Genomic DNA, 23,840 nt, shown 5'->3' with positions numbered 1-23,840 from the left:
ATAATTGCAATGATCAGACACAATGCAGTTTACAAAAAAGCCTGAATCCTACTTTCCATTTTTATTAGTTTATAAAAAGACTTTGTAAACATACCAAATTATTTCAGATCCTGAACCCAGAAACCCAGGGTAATTTGCAAAGCATCTTACTAAACACACAAAACCCAACCATGATTAAACCCTAAGGGCTTGTATATAGAATAATGTCTAAGATAAGCGGAGGGGGGGGAGGTAGGGAAATGAGCTTCAGTGGTACTATGAGAGAATAAGAATAAAGCAAGAAACATGAATTCAAAGTCAACTATGAAGTCAGCTACTATACTAACAAGAACCTGTAAGAAGTCAACAAATTTAGGTATGAACTTTCGGGACCTCTCTATCTCATTCCAGTTAACTATACCATCAAAGGATATAACCCAGTTAGAACAAATTTTGGTCTAAGAGGTGTTTCCTATAAAAGGGTTTGGCATTACTCAGTTTTTTTAACCTCAAATGTATTATTTAAGAACAAAAAACAACCTCAAACACTGATATGGTCAAATGTTTAAAGTACTAAAACATAAAAGTGACCAAACCAGCTGAGGATTCTAACATCTTCCTAATTCCGCTGGGGTAAGACCTTAGCCACCCTCCAATAGTCTCAAGGAATCTTTCGAGGCTTTGTCTCCTTCTCTGTACTCTGCATTCATTTTCTCTGTTCTGGTCTATGAAAGTCCACGAATCTGTGCTTCTAGGCCTCACTCTGCCAGGTATTTCTAGGCTGACGTCAAGGTTTGAATTCTCAGCTTAGCTTTCCAATTAGGCACTGATCTTCAGTTCAGCCTTTCACATCTTTCTTGGCTTCATGCTACTGGTCATTCCTACCTATTTCAGTGTCTACCAGGGCTTCTGGAGCCTCTGCCTGAATCTTATATCCCAGTTCCCTAGTTGTCTAGGAAAAAAAAGTTCAAACAAATAAAACGCTTATGTTATTCTGTGAAAGTGTTGAAGCAAACCCTACTTCAGACTTTGACAATTTAATATTCCTTTTAGGTGAACAGCAGTTAGAACAGGGTCACCTGCATGGCACAATTCTAGGTAGTACCATTCACATTGTATTTTATAAAATGTGTATTTCAAGGGACTGTTGTTCCTACAGAATGCAATATAAATGATGCCCTAAATTTTCTGCCATGTTATGCTTTCAGGTAAAACCACACTTAAGTCAATAAAAAGTTTCCAAAGTTTTGGTTTTTTAATTTAAAAAGTAATGCTACATAATTCCTAGTAAGCATCATAAAGTGAAATAAGATCAGAGAATCTTCCTCCTTATTATCTATCTACAAAAACAAAAAACAGTTTTGAAATACAGCCAAAAAAAAAAAATTCATGAGCAGAAACTTTAGGAAAGGGCACAACTTCAAGCCAGAACGTTGTAGCAAAATAAAAACAGATTTTTAGTAAAGCTAGGTATGAGTCCTAATCTTACCCCCAATGCTGAAAGACAAAATCCTGAGAATTCATAATAATACTCCACTAGTCCAAGAGAAGGAAGTGAACCTGGAGGGAAATAGTGAAGAACCATACAGTGAACTGTCCTTTCTCTTTATGTCTGCTCTATGCTAGGATGGAAGCTTAAAAGACAGACAGACCTTTAAATCGCTTTCTTAAAAAAAAAAAAGCTTGTAGTCAAAATCCAACCACAGAAAAAAATCACTTAAAGAACTAAGGAATGGCCAGGCATGGTGGCTCATGCATGTAATCCCAGCACTTTGGGAAGTCGAGGCGGGCAGATCACAAGGTCAGGAGATCGAGACCATCCTGGCTAACATGGTAAAACCCCATCTTTACTAAAAAATACAAAAAAAAATTAGCCAGGTGTGGTGGCGAGTGCCTGTAGTCCCAGCTACTCCGGAGGCTGAGGCAGGAGAATGGTGTGAACCCAGGAGGTGGAGCTTGAAGTGAGCCAAGATCGCGCCACTGTACTCTAGCCTGGGCAACAGAGTGAGACTCCGTCTCAAAAAAATAAGAACTAAGGAATAAAGCCCATAAAACTGTGGTGGCGAGCTCTGAATCTATTTAAGTGCAGAAGCAATGCTTTTTAGGAAGAGGGTATTATGGTTACAAAACAGAATATACTGAATATAAATATCATAGACCTTGATAATGTTCAAAGAACAAAACAAACACAAATCAGAAGGGCAAGGGAGCTGAGATGGAAATAAACATATGAGGCTAATTTTCTCATCTTTCACAGGTAGGAAAAAGTCAATACTATCTAAAATGGAAACAAAGTTTTAAAATATAATGATTTCAATTTCTTAATGTCTTTCATAACCATTTTAAACACTTGAGACAATATTCCTTAAAGAGCCCTCTACTGATGAAAAACACTTATCAAAAGTTCCATAATCCCTCTAGTTTCACATCAATTTCATTTTCTTCTATTGAACTCAAGATTAGACATCTTACTATAAAGTAGTACACACGATATGACATGTCCATTAATCCATTAATTCCCCTATCTCTATGCATCCATATGGGTGCAAAGATGACAGGTGTGGGGGTCATCTAAAGTTAACTTCTGAGTGAAGGGATTAAGTGACTTCTTAAAACTTTTCCTTCATACTTGGCTGTAATGTTTGGATTACCTATAATACACATGCATCATTTTTATATTTTAAAAAAGACATACTGAATAAGATCTACTGAAGATTTTACATATGCTCAGCACAACCCTTCAACTTTTCAGAGAGAACAGTTTGCTGATCACCATCACCTAGTGTCTCTACAACATTCTTTCAGGCTAATGGTAAGGAAACTGGAGCACCAGAAATCCTAGGTTCTAATATCTACCAATTTTTAAAATAGTGATCAAAGCATTCATAACAGAGGTCTTGGCCAGGCGCGGTGGTTCACACCTGTAATCCCAGCACTTTGGGAGGCTGAGGCGGGTAGATCACAAGGTCAGGAGATGAAGACCATCGTGGCTAACAAGGTGAAACCCCATGTCTACTAAAAATACAAAAAATTAGCCGGGTGTGGCAACATGTGGCTGTAGTCCCAGCTACTCAGGAGGCTGAGGCAGGAGGACGGCGTGAACCTGGGAGGCCGAGCTTGCAGTGAACCAAGATTGTGCCACTGCACTCCAGCCTGGGCAACAGAGTGAGACTCTGTCTCAAAAAAAAAAAAAAAAAAAAAAGAGGTCTTTTCTTAACCATGATGTGTGGTCTTTGTGATCTGCGAGTGCTCACCAACACCCAGAGTTCATTATTACTACCACAGAATATTTTCACTTACACAATGCTCTATTTGGGTTTCAATGCAATAATATATGAAGGTATTAAAATGTCATTTAATGGATAGTCTATTTTCTATTCTGCCTTTAATAAGGAATTATTCCTAAATCCCTCAAAATGAGAAAAAGAAAGGAAAAGATATAACTGTCATTCATCTAGTAAAACATGCATCTGTAAATCAAAACTTAATAAATTTTATGTATGTTAAAATAAGATACATACCTTTTGCAATTATACAGGCAGTAGAAAGCAAATAAAAATATAAAATAAGACACATACCAACAGAGGTGCTTTCATTGTCTTAATAAACAGGTGAATGTTCAGTGTAGTCAACGGCTGTTCCATTAGTGTTCTTCTACATTGCTGGGTCAAGTCTAAGACTAGTTTACAATGAAAAAAGTAGAGATGTGCATATTCCACATCCTCAGAGCTATAAATTAAAAATTAATTAACTTAATGAGGTTCAATATGTGATCCTTCTATCATCCAAAAAGATGTAACAATAAATTTTGTCTTAAGTCTCATGCTTTTGAATTATTATTTTAGTAAAAGTCTGAAAGAGTATAAAATTAAATGAACTTGGCAAAAAAGAAGATATAGGATATTAAAGAAAATTAACCTTAATATCTGAACAAACCATGTGAGTTGTATAAACAGTTTTTTTTCTGAACTCTTTAATATGGTAGTTTCTAAATTATAATAGGTTACAGGCAAGACTATAATCTTTCTTCCATAAAAGGCTGTCACCTTGCGGACAATGAGATTATCTTCAAATATAGTTGCTTTTCTAGAGCTATGCTAAATGGAGCTTTGTAACGCAAATTTTCTAAATTTAATTTAAACCCGAAGCTGTTTTGAATAAACTTCAGCCAAAACAGTTTAAAATAGAAACCATGTGACAGTTTGTGGGAGTTTGTGAGTTTGTATCTGAAATATTACAAAACTCAGCAAATATGGCTTATAATTTGAGCTTTGGCATTCCCTTCAGTATGAGAATTCAAAGATAAACTTATAGTGGAGATAAGGTTTGCCAAAATTAAAATAGCATTTTAGAAATATCCATATGGCATTAGTAGGGTTTGGCAAAATACTACAAAAATTTATTTTTAAAATGCTATTTTAATTCTTGAGACATATTTAAACTGAGCTGACAAGGTTCACTGATGTCAAATTTAATTGCAAAGTAATTTCTAATCAATTCAATGATTAAAGAAATAGTCACTCAAAGATTTACTTAATCCCTACTATGGGTGAGGCCCTGTGCTAAACACAACAGATAAAGGTAAATAAGACAATTACATCCTTGAAGGAGAGACAGTCAAACAATTAAAATGTAGTTTGTAAGTGCTATAATATGCAAAAATACTACAAGGAACAAGGAAATATTTCTTTCTGCTTCAAACTAGGAAGGAGAAGGAAGGGGAAGAAAAGGGAGATTATTGCAGAGCTTAAAAAACAAAAAGGGAGGGAATGACCCCTCCAATAAGATAGGACAAATGAGCATTTCAAACAAAACCTAAGATGCAATGAAAGCATATAACTTGTTGAGGAGATTCCTGAATAGTCACATACTGCTGAAAGGAAAGTGTTGAGTGCAGGAGGTCCTAGTTAAGGCTGGACTCTGTATCACAGCCTCTGAAACAACAGAATAATGTTGGAAAATTATTTTATCAGGGATCATTTGCTTGCAGATAATGGAAAACAAAAACAGTGAAACTTATTTGAAGTTTATAAGAGAATCTCACAGAATGTAAGGAAAATTCAAATAATTGGATGAGAGAAAAGTTAGAGAATAAATGTAGAGACCTGAACAGGAAGAGTTCAGGGACCTTCATTTGCCATTAACACTTTTCAGCTCTCAATTCAATCTGGGAAGACATCTTTCTGTTTTACTTACAAGAGGGCAAAACATTCCTGTGAGCAGAACAGCTACCCTGCTGTACAATCCAGCTTTTCCATGTCCAATTCGAAGTTCCTGGGAGAGAGGATCTCTCATCTCTCTCATTTGCTCAAGTAAGCCAATGGATTCGCTGGCCCTAGGTCAGGTGCCCACCTCTGATTTAATGGATTGTAACATTTATGGGGCATGGGTAATATCCTTCTTGGCCCACAGATTTTTTAGGAAGGGAATACAGGGAAGTAGCAGAAAGTACTGGAGCCTATAGCATGCTCTCTCTTTTACTATCTATCATAAATGCTTTTAACAAATAATTTCAAACACACTCAGATCCAATATGATACAGCAAGTAATATACTAGTCTTAACTGATGTTATAACGCCAGAAGCTAGAATAGTGTCTACACCACATAGAAAGCATTCAATAAATATTTGGTGAATGAAAGAATTAACAAGTGAAAGAAAGAATGTATTCACCTCACTCCTGGTGAGGAGATAATCCAAATAGCCAACTACTTTATCCAGAAGTCATATCACAGCACCACTATATTCAGAATCTATAGTCTCTCCCTGTCACCTCAGGTCCAGGGATGACTCATCACCATCTTGTTACCCATGAAGAAATGATAATCCAAACTTCCCCAATACATCATATACTCAAAGCAAATGAAAAACAGGATAAGAAGATAACTGTGCATTTTTAAATTCCCATTTAAAAAACAGGAAAAGCAAAAAAACTTACACAACAATACCATGCCTTAGTCTTAGATCAGAATATATATACATATTCTGTGTGTATATATATACACTATATATATACGTGTATATATATGTACATATATACACACACATATACTATATATATGTATAGTATAACTTAACAGGATGTGTAAGGTAAATAATAGGACCTATATCTTGCCAATAAATAACCACCTCTTTATGTTTTAATAACACTATTATTTGCAATTATTCATTAACTAAAAAATATAGAGGCTGGTAACATGAGAGAATACAAACAACTAACCCCCAGAGAAATGGTGGGGCTAGCATGCAATCACTGTGGTATGGAGAATAACAAGGCTTCCCCTATTCCAGGATGGGAAATCAGCAGTACAGACAAACAGTGAGCATGCATCCATTTTATTTAACTCATTAATGAGAGAACCAGCAGAATGAGACAGGTCAATAAGGAGAGACTAATGGAAAAAGGAATGCTGGTCAATGTCATACAGAGCAATAAAAATATAACTTCTCTTTGTAGAAACTTTCTTCTCTCCCTACTCCCCTTCCCTCAAAAGTCATTTCACCTTATCAGTTTGCTATGCACTAGCCTCTAAATGTAGAGCTATAAAACATCTGGGCTTTAAACATTTGTGTGTGGCATATCATATAGCTGCTGTTTCCTGAGAGGTCAGCAGGAGGGCTCATTAAAAACTCTTGGATGGCATTAAAAGGTCATACAATCACCATTTTGCCCTGTTTTGGATTAATTTTCCTGAAGAGCATTTTGAAGTCAAACAAAAAAGAAAGAAAACTTTAACCCTAGGTTGCCCAGCCAAAAAGTGTGGAAAATAGGCTTCTACCTAAAATTGTAAACTAGACAAGAAAAATAAACATTCAAACGTTCTGTTCAAAAACTGTACCTAAATACATTTAAGATTATTATGACAAAGTAACTTACAAAAGTCTCACAAAGAATTTCTGAAGCTTCATTTTGAAAGCTGTTATTTTACCCCCCCATCTGATCACCACAGGAGATCCATTCCTAAGATATCCCACTTGGCCACTCACATCTCGTAGCTTATCCACACTGCCTTCGTTACCTTAGTCTAACATCATTTCTGTATATTTTAAGACTGTAATACAGCAGATGATAGTAATAAAGAGGATTTCAGGTTTCATTTATATTTTCACATCTGCTATGATTCCTTTATCTAAGCCCATGCTGTGGGAGTATAATGGAAATGCTAAGTAATGTGAAATAAGTGAACAAGAAAAAAAAAAAACCTTTAAATTTTGACATATGCTTTTTATACATACCCAAGACTTTCCAAAAGGGCAATTTCTGTGGTTAAGACAAATTGGTATGTAGTCCCATACACAAAAGCAGCTTCCATGACTGCTCTGTGCTCTGAAGAAGAGATAAAGGGAGTTGGAAGACACGAAAAATTAGTTTGTGTGACTCTATGTAAACTTCTATTCTGTATATTATCCTACCCTCCTTTATGTTCTACTATATTTAAAGAAAAATCCTTCACAGGGATACTAGTTGGGAAAATGCAGGCAGTTAAAAGAAGTTATAAAAAGTCTATTCTATTCAAGGTAAGAGAAGAATTCAGAGGGAGTAGAAAATGAGTTTTACTTGAGAATATAATATACAACAAACTTGTGGTGGTTTCTTTCTAGTAGTAGGGAAGAGAATATGAACGCACCATACAATTTTCATGTTCGGTTTTATTTGTGTATGTGTCTGTGTATATTATTTCTGGGTTAGTTTTTTTAATCAAACTTACACTGAAAGAAAACAATAATTTTACAAGGCATATTAAGAAAAATGACCACTTCCCCACCCTCTACTGCATTTCCAATTGCCAAGGGACAAGCCCTTTCGACTCTTATTTCTTCTTCTCTTATTTCTTTTATCTCAACTCTTTGTTTCATACATATATGTGTATGTGCATCATATATAACTTAATGTATATAATAAGAGTTTTAGTATTATCTGTTGACTTCCTACTGTGGAAGATGACAAATCATCTCTCTTTCCTGAAACTTAGCTCCACAAATGTAAATACGTCCCATCCCAACTCTCCCAATATAGTTCTAACTTTTATTAGATCAATATCTAGTATTTACTTTGTTGACACAGTAAATACTATTTACAGACGAGCCATATGGTACAGAATGGCCACTTTCCCTTTTTGAGCAACTTCTTCACTATAGTTATAACTATCTTTTTAAAAATTTTGTTTAAGTTTTTTCCTAATTTCTTCCTAAACTCTTCCACAATTTTCTAACTCTCTCAATACTTCAAATATATCAAGTATACTACCAAATCCATCTTCTTGTAAACATTTCTACAGAGCCTTCTGATTTGCTCCAAGATGGACTCTTGCTACCTGGCCTGCTGCACAACTGCCATCCTTAGGATTCTCTTACTCCCTCTCTTGTGTTGGGTCCTTTTGCCTGTTTTCCAATATCGTCTTCTTTATTGCTCCCTTGTGCCCATTATCTAACACCTTCCTACAAGAGGACATATGGAATAGATAACTTTTGCAGTCCTGCACATCTGAAAGTGTCTTAATTTTATTTTCACAATTAGCTATAGTCGGCTGGGTACAGAATTCTAGGGTCTAGTCATTTCCCCTGAGAATTCTGAAAACACTGCTCCATTTCCTTCCATTTCTAGTGCAGCAATTTAAGAAGTTCAATGCCATTCTGATTCTCAGTCCTTGAACTGCAAACTCTTCTTTCCCCTCTGGAAGATTTTAGAATAGTCTTTTAATCTAATATTCTAAAATTTCAAAATAGGATGTTTTAGTGTGGCTCTGTGGTAATCCACTATGCTGGGACTCAATAGGTCCATTCCATCTGGAAGCTCAAACCTTCAGTTCCGGAAATTTTCTTGAATTATTTCTTTGATGATTCCTCCTTTTCATGTTTTATTTTCCTTTTTCTCCTCATTGTCATTTCCAGACAATTATCTTCCCATCCCTCACACATTCTCCTAGCACTTGAATTGCGTATCATCAGATTATTCCACTCACCACCCCACCTTGGAGTCACCCAAAACACCTCAGCCAGGATCACTCCCCATCATTCCATGAAGAATTTAGCTTCTATCACAATGTCACTCTCTCTAGTACTACCCCTGTCTTAATCCTTGGGAATTTTATTATTATCCACGTAGATGATCCTTTCAAAATCCCACTCTCTCAGGCCTTGCCCTTCTTTATCACAGTCATCTTTCTTCAATCATATCTTAACCACTAACTCTACACCTTGCAATTACCAATTACTGCAATCCCCTCTTTAATTTCCATATCTAGCCTCCTCCCCCACACAAACACACATCTCCAGCTCACTCTGTATAGCACACAACTCTAACCCATCAAGACCTACAATCCATAGGTCCTCCCTCTCTGGTCTTCTCTTTCCCCCTAATTAAGCTTAAATTCCCTGGTCAATCTTTATAATAATTTCCCTGCCGTGTTTTTTAGGCTAAAAAATATAATCCAAGTTAACTCATTGTTTGGCCTGTTCAATACTTATGGCTGCAAAAGGAAACATAGCTGGGGAGAGGAGGAGGGAAGCCAAAACAAGCTAGCATCACCATGCTAATGGTGTCACTTTAAATTGCTGATATTAACTATTATTGCTGCCTAACAACCATTCTTTATTTCCAGGCCTCCGAAATAGCTCTTTCAACTCTTCCCTCAAACTAGCTGACGATTTTGTGTCTATTTCACTGAGAACAAAGAACTAATTAAAAAACAAACCAAAACACTTTTATAAACTCTTAGCATCATATCTATCTACCCACTTGGCTGAATGGATGTCCATATTTTCTCATCCCTCTGGTTACCAGAGATGAACCTTCTGTGCTCCCACCCAAGAACAACCCCTGCCCTTGTTCACTAGATTCCATTCTCTCTTGCTTACTCGAAAATTTTGCTCCAGCAACTCTCCCCTCTTTTTCCTGTGTGAGGCATTTCCCCTTTCCTACCAGATCTTTCTCATTAACATACAAATATGCTTTTTAAAAAATTCTTCTCCTAACCCCATATATTCTTCCAGTCAGTGCCCTGTATTTCTCCTTCCCAATAGCAAAACTTTTCTAACAAGTCTCCGTATTCAGTCTTCAATTGCTCTCTACCTATTCTGTCTTATATCCCTCCTACTAGGCATTATACCCCTACCACTCTACAGAAACTGTGCCTGTCAAGGTCACCAGTAACTTCTACACTGCTAGGCATAATGGCCACTTGGCACTTCTGATCTTAAATCAACCTTTCAGCATCATTTGACACAATTGTTCCTGCTCTCCACCTTAAAATTCTGTCTTTACCTTGCTTACTGGGCACTTCTACCATATTCATTCTGTCTCCCTTATCGGTTCCTCCTTACCTTACTGATACATAAATATTGAAGTATCTAATAGGTTCAGTCCTCTCTTTTCCTTCTAGACTCACTCAGTGATCTCTTCTGGTCTCACAGCTTTATTTCTCAAATTTACATCCCTAGTCGGTACTCCCAACATAAAATGCAGTCTAGTAATATCCAACTACCATATTGATATCTCTACTTGAATGTCTATTGGGTATTTCACAAGTATGATGTCAAAAAGTGAATTCCAAGAGCTTCCTCTCCAAACTATCTATTCACAGTCTTCTGAACCTCAGTTGCTAGCAAATTCACCTTTCAAGTAGCTCAGGCCCAAACCCCAGAACCACCCTTGTCTCCACTATTTCTCAATCTATATCCAATAGATCAGCAAACTCAAGTTAGTTTTACTTTCCAAACACTGCTAAAATTCAAACTTACTGCCACCTCCATTGCCCTCACCCTGGTCCAAGCCACCCAGCATCATCTCTTGCTTGACTTATTGCAATAACTTCCTATTTTTTCTCCCTTACTCTGTCTTTGCTCCTTCCAATCTAAGCTAGTCAACATTATTTACTGAATACTGGGCACTACTACACCAGGTACAGGAGGGCTATAAGGAAATCAGAAAGAAATAGCTAACACTTTGAGAGCATCTACTACACTCCAGGAACCATTTAATTATTCATTTAATTAATTAATTAAAATAATTTTAATTATTCATTAAAGCTCATTTGATTCTCACAATTACACTAAGAGGTAGGCATGATTTATTTTCCCCATCACTAGGAAACTGAAATTAAGTAACTTGTCCAGGGACTCACTACAAGTAATCAGTATGGCAAGAAGTCTAACCTAGAGAGTTCTTGTTCAACCACTGTATTATGCTGCCCATTTAAAGAAAAATAGTGTAATAGTAAAGATGCTTTAGATTTATTTTAAATATTAAGACTGTAGTAAGAAAATACACTATCTTAAGTACTTCAGCATACATAAGTACAGAGGCACAGCAAAGATTAAAGCAAAAGTCAAAGAATACCTGGTATTCCAGTGGCTCTTACATATGAGAATATAATATTTGCTTTTCCTTTCAGAGCATTTTCTATGTTCTGAAGGTCTTCCAGGTTGGTAATATATTTCACTTCATTAAAAAGAAGAGCACTGAAATAAATACAGACATAATTAGTAGAAAAATCTGGTATGTATTTAGTGACACCACACTTCAGTTAAAGAACCTAACCAAAAGAGAAATATATCTCCATTGAACAAATTATCAGTAGTGATAATGTAAGCATTTTAATGATACTAAATTAGAATCACTCTCCAGATCATTAATCTGTCTCTGAGAACATCAACCAGGGACAGTTGTGAGACGGTGTTCATTCTCTATTACAATGGTCTCAACAGATTAAAACTGTATTCACTAACACCCTAGTCTGGCCAAATAATCCCACATAGATCTCTCAGCCTTGAACACATTTAAGCCCTTCACAAACCTAAACAGCAGGCTTCTTTGCATGGCCTATAAGGTCTAACAAGACCTAGACCTTGTCTATCTCTCCAACCTCATTTTGTTCTACCATTCCTCATGTTTACAACATTCTAGGCAAACCTCAGAGCCTCTGCACACAGTTTTCTTTGCTGGAAGCTATTCCTTTTGTTCCATTTTATAAGTATGATCTCAGATTAAACATCATTGCCTCAGAGAAGTCTTCCCTGTTGGTCTTGTGTAAGTAAAGCCTGTAGCATTTTCCTCTCATTTCACTAGTTGATTCCTTTATAGTACTTATTACAATTTATAATTATTTATATATTTATTTACTTGTTTATCCCCACCTTTCTCATTAAACCCTCACGCCCTTGAGGCAAGGATTTTGTGTATTTTATCACTATATCTGTAAAAACTTATAATACAGCCTAGTACATTGTAGATATTCAATAAATATTTATTGAATGAATGAAAGAAAAAGTAGGGCAGGAATTACTTACTCATTCTTTATTTGAAAAAATGGAAGTTCAAAACACTGAATAGCTTACTCAAAAACGCATTTATTGCATCAAGAAGCCAGGGACAGAATACAGAACAGGTGTTCTCAGTACTAGTCCAGTGATCTTTCCACCTGACTGTAATTCTTCCAAATCATCCCTTCGGTGCATAAGTCAGATTGACTGATCATATTTATTCATCCCAAATTATCCCTTTTTTAAAGTTGTCTACTTCTGTATAAATTATCTATCCCTAACAACTCATTCCACTTAATCCCCATGTGCATAAGTTGTGTATTTTTGATAGGCTAAACTTCAAAAACTTTTGAAAACTTTTCAAAATTTTCATGTTGCAGGTCCAATACTTAAACGAACAAAAGTTCACTCAAATACTTCAAATAAATTAGTCAAACACAGTTCCTCCTATAAAGTTTTTCCTAATACAGCAGTTCTCAAACTTTTGGTCTCAGGAAACTTTTATATCCTTTAAAATTACTGAGGTCCTCAAGGAGCTTTTGTTTATGTAAGTTATGTTTATCAATAGTTGCCAAAATAGGAATTAAAACAGGAATTTAAAAATATTTATTAATTCTTAAAAATAAATGCCATTACATGTTAACATAAATACTTTTTATTTAAAAAATAACTAAAATTTACAAAACCAAAGGAAAACTTAGTGAAGAATGGTATTGTTTTACCTTTTTTTTTTTTTTTTTGAGACGGAGTCTTGCTCTATTGCCCAGGCTGGAGTGCAGTGGCACGATCTCAGCTCACTGCAACCTCCGCATCCTGGGTTCAAGCGATTCTTCTGCCTCAGCCTCCTGAGTAGCTGGGACTAGAGGTGCGCACCTCTATACCTATTTTTTTTTGGATTTTTAGTACAGATGCAGTTTCACCATATTGGCCAGGCTGGTCTCGAACTCCTGACCTCGTGATCTGCCCGCCTCGGCCTCCCAAAGTGCTGGGATAACAGGCGTGAGCCACCGTGCCTGGCCTTGTTTTACATTTTTTGCAAATATCTTTAATATCGGACTAAATAGAAGACAGCTGGATGTTCATTTCTGCTCCTGTATCCAATCTGTTGTGACATCACACATCATGTAGCCTCTAGAACCCCCAAACCCCATTCATGAGGGAATGAAAGTGAAAAAGCCAAATAATGCCTTAGTATTACTATAAAAATATTTCCACTTAGCAGGCACCCTGAAAGCGCTGCCCTAACTTACACTGGCTGAAATATTTCTCCATTCATTACAGATTTGTTCCACTTTTTAAAAGAAATGTAAAACTTGATCTTCTATCATTCCCAGGGCTCTCGTTTTGCTTTTATAAGAAATATTTGCTGGGCAGTATTCACTATGTGCTAGATATTTTCAGGTTTTCATTTAACCCTTCAACAATACTTCTGGAACAGTATTACACACATACTCACACACAGGCAGCAATCTGAGAGACTAAGTAACCTGCTCCAAATCATACTTCTAGTTGCTGGTAGAGCTTCTGACACCAAGGCCAGAATTTTCTAAATTGTATTACTGACCACTCATAAAAATGGGAAAACAGGTGGAAAGGTGGCAACTAAAGAATGGCAATGGAGTCTCAGTGGCAAGCTGAACTATTGACTGCCTATACATTTTGACTAACAAGTCCCGAATCACCCTTCAGTTACTTCAAAACAGTTGGGTGGTACAATCTAGTTAACTTAATTGGACTACCATGTAAATTCTAGGCTTGGAAATTACATTCACCTAGTCATGACTTTTATTGTTTTATTATCTCCAATCTATTTGCTTCAAAAATTAAATCTGAGTGTACAACCCTCCCCAACCATTGTTTGCAATAAAGACTGGCAAATATTTATTAGGTACTTACCACATGCTAGGCATAGTACTAAGCACTTTATGAATAGTGGCAATTTGTCAATTTGGGGGCTGCCCACTCCCTTTTGCTTTGTCCAGTTTTCAAAGTCTTCAAGGTAGGCAGAGCCCAAGTGAAAGATCACACTGTCAACCTTGCTTTCCCAGATTCCTTGTTACAAGGCATGACTATCTGACAAACAATCACTTGCCTGAGATTCTGAAGCAGGAGCAAGTGATACCAAGAACAAGGAACAGTAAAGAATTATTTCAAGAGGCAGTGGCAATAACAGTTGGCTTCAAAGGTAGCAATGACAAGTGTTAGTCACAGCCCCAATGCAGGTAATGCAAGCCATAGTATCTAATGCTCAGCAATAATGCAGCTGTCTTCCTCAGACTCATTCTGTATCATAACTTTCACTGTATCCAGAGCTGTCTAACCTTTGAGTCCAGTTCTCCAGCTCTTCTAGCAAGGCTGAGATTTCCTATATCCCCTCCAAATCCTTTTCTGCTTAAGCCAGTCAGACCCAGATTCTAGGGCTTATAACTAAAAATCCTCAGCAATGCACTCTGTCTTGTTTAATTTTCATGGCAACCATCTGAAAGTAGAACTATCATTAACCCCATTTTAAAGATAAGGTCATGGGGCTTAAAGAGGTTACCCTGCCTAATGTCCCAAAGCTCATTAAGTAGTCATTATCCATGACATAATAATAACCAAAACTAATGACATTCATAATGTAATGATCTCTATTATTTCTCCCAATGGCTTCCTCACTTTAATATATTCTTTAATATATTAATTTTCAGAATATGAGGATCCATTCCACAGTCTGTGCTTCCTTACTCCAGTTCCAAAGAGGAGAAATACTGACAAAATGGGTTAAAGGAAAAGTCTCTCTTGGGATTTTCTTGCTCTGTTGATGGGGTAAAACAGCCTGGGGCTGCTCTAACTAGGTTCTTCCTGTCCCAGAAAGGCCTTCATTTTCTTTGGCATGCTTTTCCTGAGATTTTCCTGCAATAACTATTAGGTAGATAAGATATTTGGCCAAGAATTGAGTGGGTGTCAGAAAGAAAAACAACGAAGGGTCTACCTGACCCTACTTTTAGAGCAGCAGGCAACTCAATCTTTTTCGAGATACAGACAGTTTCTGTATTACATTTCTGTCATCATTCAAATTCTCAGAACCCAACAAAAAGGAAAATGTAAATGTTTTACCATACCAAAACCCCCAGGAAAAAAAAAGAGAGGAAGAAATGACTTTTATCTAAATTAATTACTGTGTATTATGACGGGGCAGATTCACACATAAAAAGAAATATCCCAAACTCTTTTAATAAGTATATCTAAATTAACACAGATTAAAAACAAATCAAACAGGTAGAAGCCACCTCTTGAGAGTACAATAATAAAGTTCGCAAATATCAGTCTCAGTCTTTTGTCATAAATTATATATTCTCCTATTAGCTTGTTTCTTATAAAATTCTTACTACTAGAAACAATTTTATGACCTTAAAATTTAAGAGTATTTCTGGTCTTCCCATTCTTAACAACGAAAAAGTAAAACTTCCAAATTCATCATCCACAAATCCAAAATTTAAGCACCTAATATATGTCATGTACCACGTATGCACTGGTAGAAGCACTTTGTATAAAACTTTGCAGTTTGGAGATATAACCATTAATACCAATTAACAGAGCTGTAAGGAATTCAAATCCAAGAAAAGCAATTTTTTCTCATAATTTCCCAGTAAAAAGTACGTCATTATCGAACAGGAACCCACCTGACAGTATCTTATAGGAACAAATCTGATACAGATAAAAGAATGAGCAATAGCTCAATACCTATTCAGAAGAGACCAGCATGGGCACAGTTCAGGAGTTTTAGAGGAGGACAGTTGTAAAAGTAACTTTCCCCTGAGGTTATACAGTAACAGTGCCTAAACACTCAATCCTTACGGTCTGCAGTAATGTGTTAAATAATAAAATATGAGTAGAAACTATGACAGTTAAAAATCATTCTTCTAATATTTGAAGTTCATGTTATGAGTAGTATGGGTAACATAAAAGGAAAGGAACTTCTGTTTTCTAATCAAATACAGTATTGTCACAAGAAGTACCATATCTTAATAAAGAGTCAATGAGGTTTCACTGTTTCTTACTGGATTATCTTTTCTTTTTGCATCATTTGGTGATTTTTTTTCTTTTGCATCATTTTATTTATTTATTTATTTATTTTGAGGGTCTTGCTCCGTCACACAGGCTGAGTGGCAAAATCATAGTTTACTGCAGCCTCAAGCTTCTGGGCTCAAGCCATTCTCCTGTCTCAGCTTCATCCAAGGAACTAGGATGACAGGCACACATCACCATGCCTGGCTAATTCCTAAAATTTTTTTGTAGAGACTGGGGTCTCATTATATTGCCCAGGCTGGTCTTGAACTCCTGGCCTCAAGTGATCCTCTTCCCTTAGCCTCCCAAAGTGCTGGGATTACAGTGTGAGCCACCTCACCTGGCCTGAGGATTCTTAGGAGTCAACAATGAGTACAGGTAAAAAAGAATGGGCTGGGCATGGTAGCTCACTTCCTGTAATCCCAGCACTTTGGGAGGCTGAGGCGGTGGATCAGCTGAGGTCCAGAGTTTGAGACCAGCTTGGCCAACATGGTGAAACCCTGTCTCTACTAAAAATACAAAAAATTAGCTGGCCATGGTGGCAAGTGCCTGTAATCCCAGCTACTCATGAGGCTGAGGCAGGAGAATCGCATAAACCCAGGAGGTGGGGATTGCACAAGGCCGAAATCACGCCATTGCACTCCAGCCTGGGCAACAAGAGTGAAACTAAAAAAAAAAAAAAAAAAGAAAAGAAAAAGAAGAAGAATGGCCTTTCATTGCAACTGCTGCCTCACGGCAAATATCCCCAGCAACTGCCACACCACGAACTCACATTTGTTTTTTCTTCTTAACTGATAAATAAAACTTCCTGCATTTATATATATATAAAACAAATAACATTTTAGATCACTGGGAAAAATCCATAACACATTATTTTCACGTGTTATTTTGATCATCACAATAATCTCATGAGGCTGCAAGTATAACACACAAGAACAAGGAAAATAAATATAAATTGCTCATATTCTCAATCAATAAAAATTAGTTGGGCCGGGCGCAGTGGCTCACACCTGTAATCCCAACACTTCAGGAGGCCGAGGCGGGCGGATCACAAGATCAGGAGTTCGAGACCAGCCTGACCAACATGGTAAAACCCTGTCTCTACTAAAAATACAAAAAAAAAAAAAAAATTAGCCAGGCGTGGTGGCGCAAGCCTGTAATCCCAGCTACTCAGGAGGCTGAGGCAGGAGAATTGCTTGAACCCAGGAGGCGGAGGTTGCAGTGAGCTGATACTGCACCATTGCGCTCCAGCCTGAGTGACAGAGTGAGACTCCATTTCAAAATAATAATAATAATTAATTAATTAATATAAAAATCAGTTGTTACTTTCCTTTTCTAAATACAATCCTCCTCAGGGGATTGATAGCCAGGATTGATTCTTGGATACCAAAACCCATGGATGCTCAAGTCCCATATAAAACGGCAGAGAATTTGCTATAACCTACACACATCTCCCTGTATACTTTAAATCATCTCTAAATTGGCCGGGCGCGGTGGCTCAAGCCTATAATCCCAGCACTTTGGAAGGCCGAGACGGGCGGATCACAAGGTCAGGAGATCGAGACCATCCCAGCTAACAAGGTGAAACCCTTACTCTACTAAAAAAATACAAAAAAAACTAGCCGGGCGTGGTGGTGGGCGCCTGTAGTCCCAGCTACTCGTGAGGTTGAGGCAGGAGAATGGCATAATTCTGGGAGGCAGAACTTGCAGTGAGACGAGATCCGGCCACTGCACTCCAACCTGGGCAATAGAGCGAGACTCCGTCCCAAAAAAAAAAAAAAAAAATCTCTAAATTACTTATCATACCTAATACAATGTAAATGCTATGTTATACTATATTTTATATAGTATATATGTTATAGTATATATAGTATAGTGTATATGTAGTATATATGGTATATATAGTATCTATATAGTGTATATATAGTATAAATAGTATATATAGTGTATATAATATAGTATATATGTTATACCATATTTTAAATTTTATTTTTTTTACTGTTGTATTGTTATATTTGATTGCTTTTTTCAAATATTTTTGATGCACTTGGAGTTGAATCCACAGATGCAGAACCTGTGAATATAGAGGGCCAACTGTATTACCATTCTTAACCCCATCTAGAAGCTGGAAGTAAAATTTTCCTCGCATAGTGAATGAACCACTCAATTCTACCACTTTTCACTTTGTATATTTAGAAAGCAGAGTTAAGAATTTTTAGACTATAAATCCAAATCTCATTTTTAATTTAAATTTCATTTATTTCACAAAGTGGTAATACTTTTATAGGACTCGAAACACAAAAGGTACCAAAAAAGTTAAAGACTAAAGAGTCTACCTAAAAGTCCTTCATCCCCCACCCCCAGCTTCCCCATATCATTCCTATCAACCAATGTGTTCAGTTTTTGTGAAACCTTGTAATATTTATGCCACATACATGTATACTATATGCATTTATATGTGCCTCTGTAGAAAGAAATCCTGTGTTGCTCTCCCAGTGCTCCCACACAGATCAAGTCTCCTGAAGATCAAATCTAGCAAGATAGAAAAATGGAGAATTCTCATTCCAGGCATGTTTCCTTTTCTCCAGGAGCCATCTGCTTCCATTCAAAGAGAAATAAAACATATCTGTCATATTGCAAAATATATATTTGGTCCTCAACCCCGTTTCCTGGCATACAACTCTTAATATCCTTACAATCTCCACCAAACTGATGTCTTGTGTAAGCTAATGTGCTGACTGATGACTGGCGGATAGCTTTGGGATGAGGCCTGGTCACTAAAAGACCAAGGCATGATTAGAGGGTTAGGACTTTCAGCTCCAACCCTCAATCTCTGAGGAGGAGAGAGGTGCTAAAGGTTACTTGGTCACCCATGGCCAATGGTTTAATCAATCATATCTACATAACAAAGTCTCCATAAAACCCCAAAGGGACAGAGCTTGAAGAGTTTCCAGATAGCAAAATGCACAGAAGTTCCTGGAGGGTGGCACACCAGGGGAGGGCATGGAAGCTCCACGCCCCTTCCCATGTGCCCTGCCCCATGCATCTTTTCATCTGTATCCTTTGCAATACCCTTTGTAATAAACCAATAAACGCAAATAATTGTTCCCCTGAGTTCTGTGAGCCACTCTAGAGAAACAGTCAAGCCCGAAGAGGGGCTTGTTGGAGCCATGAGAACCCAAATTTATAGCTGTTCAGACAGAAGCATGGGAGCTTCTGTCCTATGTGACTGGCATCTCAGGTAGGGGGCAGTCTTGGGGACTTGGCCTTCAACATGCAGGATCTGATACTATCTTCAGGTAGGTACCCTCAGAATTGAATGACAGGACACCCCACTGATGTCAGCTACAGAGGTGGTGTGTGGAGAAGACTCCTCAAACATCTGGTCGCAGAAGTATTCTATGCTTTGAGGGAACAAAGGAAAAATAATTTTTGTTTTTTCTACACACTATCTTCTCTTCCCCAGAGTCAAATGCTTATATTTAGGGATAGAGGCCTTCCTCTTCTGCTCTTACATTCCACAGTAAAAGATAAGCACTTTCTTTTCAGAGGGGAAGAGTAAGTGTGTCAGCTCCTATATAAACTCGGATATTAATAATGTTGAAGTTCTCCTTCAAACCTTGCTATGTATAGGAATAAGCATCTGACTCTTGCCTTGTCATTCTGCAGAGAACTAGCTATGAAGATTGCACTACCATGCTACTCTGGCTGCTGTTATTGCTGTAAGGTCAGTTCTCAAATTCAGAGGTCTTCCATGTGTGTATAACACATATATATATATAAAACACAGACACACAAGTAGGGTAACAACTCAGACTCTTCAGAGTTTTGGACTTAACACCCCCTCTCCTATGTAAAAAGTATTATGCTATGCCCTGACCATTTGATGTATTTCACTTACTATATCCTGCAAAATCAATGCGAGAAAATTTTAATAGACTGGCAAGTCACTATATTTTAAATCAATGATGTTTCAGCAATATTGTAAATATCCTACCAAAAAAGGTACATAATTGACAATAATGGTCCAAAAATATATGTTTCAAATATTAACAATTAGTATAAACATAATCCTAAGTTTATACTTGTTATTCTATCTCAGATTTCACTAACTTAATTTTTTCTTCAATTCCATATTCTGAAAATAACAAATTATCTAAAATGTTGATCTTTTCTGTTGACGAAGTAGCAAAGTTCAAGTATAACTGTAGGTCACTGGTCCAGAGTAAAACATTCTAAATAAGGAACAATTCAAATGCTTTGGGATAAAAGTAATAGCATGGGTTACACATTTTTAAAAAGCAAGGCAAATAAAGTAACACATATTCTGTAATGCAAGCTTTTAGTTCATAAACAAGTATTTTGAGAAAAATCCAAACATCTGTAAATATTTCTTCTTATTATTAGGCTAAGTAGTGGATTTAGATCAAAAATAATGGAATAGTTAAAATTAATATATTTTCATATGTATGTCAATGAATTTTTGTAAATGGAGGCAATCCCAGGAAATTTTGACTTGCCTGTTTACTGACTAATAAAATGTAAATGTAGAATTATATATGATATATATATACAGCTCTTATGTACATATCTAATAGTAGATAAGAGTATCTTAGAAAAAAGGCAAGAATATAAACAGAAAAAATTGCTTAGTAATAAGTTACAGTAATAATATCCTTAATATAAGAGAAATACTATTTTGCTTATTATTAATAAGTATAATAGTTGTAACTAGTTCATTTTTCAATTTATAATAAAAATCCATAAGATTGAAAGACACAAAATTAGTATGCAGAAATCAATCTTTCATATACTGGTATATATATTATACCAAGGTATATATATGTGTGTATTTATATATAATATCTATTATTATAATACCTATTATATAAATTATTACATAATACATATTACATAATGTATAATACCTATATTATAATATATAATATGTATTATAATTATATAGAATAGATATTAATAATTACTATAATTATATAAATACCTATTCTATATAATTATAACACCTATTCTACATATTTATATATAATACCTATTCTACATATTTATATATAATACCTATTATATGTATTTATAAATAATACCTATTACATATATTTATATATATCTATTATATATTGTATATAAAATACCTATATATGTATTTGTGTGTATATACATATATATAATACCTAGGTATATATATGTGTATATATATTATACCTCTTATATAATAGATAAAGGTTTGACAGGTATAGCCTTGGAATATTGCATACGATCAGGCCTGAAAGATCACATAAGGATGTTGGCCTAGAGCTGGACTCCTCACTTTTCAGTGGCTACCCAAAAGCCTAAGCTTATACAAAGGGAAAACAAAAATTCCCTTCCTCTGACCCCATGTCTACTCTTCTACTCTTATCTCCTGCTTCACATTTTATACTCTGGTAAAACCACCACCTTCTCCCAACTACTTCTAACCTCTATGACAAGCTTGTCCAACCTGTGGTGGCTCATGGGCCACATGCAGCCCAGTACAGCTTTGAATATGGGCCAACACAAATTTGTAAACTTTCTTTAAACATTATGAGATGTTTTTGCAAATATTTTTAAGCTTGTCGGCTATCATTAGTGTATTTTATGTGCGGACCAAGACAATTCTTCTTCCAATGCAGCCCAGGGAAGCCAAAAAAAAGATTGAACATGGCTGCTCTATGCCTTTGTCACAAAGTTCCTCTTGCTTTTCCCATCTTCCCCTTTTTCACCAAGTACTTATCCTTTAACACTCATCCCAACTGCCACTTCCTTCAGGAAGCCCACCTAATAAATATCCACCCTCATTCTAGACATGAGTAACTATTCCCTTCTCTGTGGATCCATTAGCCCTTATGCATACATACTTCTACTATGTTCCTTACTTATCACATATTAATAATAGATCCTGTTTCTGTATCTGTCTGTGCAACACTAAATTCCTAGAGAACAGAAGCCATATCCTATTCTGTTTTTTATAGCCAATGTCTAACAAGTGTCTGGCACACAGCAGGAACATGGGGAATAAACTATTTGTGGATTTCAAGTTCTATAAATCAGCATTAGTACAGCACTTAGAACAGGACACTACTAAAGGAGGATTGAATGAGCTGAGCCTCATGGGGTAACCAGTTTAGATAACACAGTCCTCAGTGCTGACAGCCTCTCCATATCTAGCGCCAGCTGTTTCAAAACCACCTTGTCATCAAGTTGTTCAATGTGGATATGCCACTCCAGGATTTGGTGTCAAATGTGGATTCATACTTTATGAAAAGACTTTTTTTTCTGTTTCTTCACCCTCATTTCTGGGTCATCAGGTATCCACTGGAAAAACAGCTGCTAACTAGTAAGCTTCCTGAGAACAAATGTCATATCTATTACTTGGACTTCTTGCTAAGCTTCATAGAACCCCCACCATCAAGATGGCTACCCCTCTGTCCCAGGAAAGGGATTCCAAGGAATTCCTTCCTCAAAAGACCATCTCCACTCATTACAATTGGTTCCTTAGTCTACAAATATCAGGGCCCATGGTTATCAGGAATTTCTAAAGGCCTTTTGTTAACATATTATTGGGACTGGAACATTTGTAAAGTGATAAGCACAACTTTTCACCTGTAAGTTTTGAATTTCCAGGAGTTAAACTACCAATTTTTGTAGGTAAGAGAGGAAGAGGAGACCCAAGGAGAAAAAGACCGTCAATGTCAGCAAAGGTCTTAGTGGACAACAGGCTTATAACATTAAATTGGAAAAGTCCATGTAAACCTGTGTCCTTAACAAGTTATATTTTCTAGCTCTGTTACGGAAGAGAATATCAGACTTAATTCAGGGAAAGATTCCAAGAATGGTCCCCAGATAGACCTAAATACCAGGCATGGAGATTCCAGGCCAGAAAACTTAAACTTTCTCTCTCAGTAAACACTGAGGTATGTGCTGGGACAAACTCTTTCCATACTAACTGGGCAGGCACAGAGCTAGAGAATCCAGAAAGAAATCCAGCTGGGATAAGAAGAAAGCCAGGTACTTAAAAAATCCCCATGAGAATAACGAAGATGAGTGGCACATGCCTATGGTCCCAGCTACTCGGGAGGCTGAGGTGGGAGGATCGCTTGAGCCTGGGAGGTGGAGGTTGCAGTAAGCCAAGATCATGCCACTGCACTCCAGCCTGGGTGACAGAGTAAGACTCCATCTCAAAATTTAAAAAAATTAAAAAAAATAAAAAACAAAGATGAGGTTCCTACCTGGTACTATGGTCTAAATGTTTGTGTCTCCCCAAAATTCATATGTTGAAATTCTAAATGCCAATATGATGATATTAGGAGGTCATAAGGGCAGAGCCTAATGACCTCATTCAAGGGCAGAGCCTAATGAATGAGATTAGTGCCCTAATAAAAGAGACCCCGAGAGAGCTCCTTTATCCTTTCATCATGTGAGGACACAGGGAAAAGATGACCAGCTACAAACTAGGGGCCCTGACCCAACACCAAATCTGCCAGTACTTTGATCTTGGACCTCCCAGATTCCAGA

General features: G+C 36.7%; 1 protein-coding gene across 1 annotated transcript in view; it reads right to left on the bottom strand.

The window, feature by feature from the left end:
• The window catches only part of TXNDC16 (thioredoxin domain containing 16), a 126,824-nt gene that overhangs the window by 87,460 nt on the left and 15,524 nt on the right, over positions 1–23,840 (bottom strand). The window contains 3 exon segments of the mRNA XM_050798081.1: positions 3,558–3,708; positions 7,215–7,305; positions 11,317–11,438. Coding sequence (XP_050654038.1) covers positions 3,558–3,708; positions 7,215–7,305; positions 11,317–11,438 — 364 coding nt within the window.

The sequence above is a fragment of the Macaca thibetana genome, chromosome 7 (assembly GCF_024542745.1).
Source record: "Macaca thibetana thibetana isolate TM-01 chromosome 7, ASM2454274v1, whole genome shotgun sequence".
Lineage (NCBI taxonomy): Eukaryota > Metazoa > Chordata > Mammalia > Primates > Cercopithecidae > Macaca > Macaca thibetana.
Note: the sequence above shows the minus strand (reverse complement) of the source record. Positions and strands in the feature narration are given on the sequence as shown.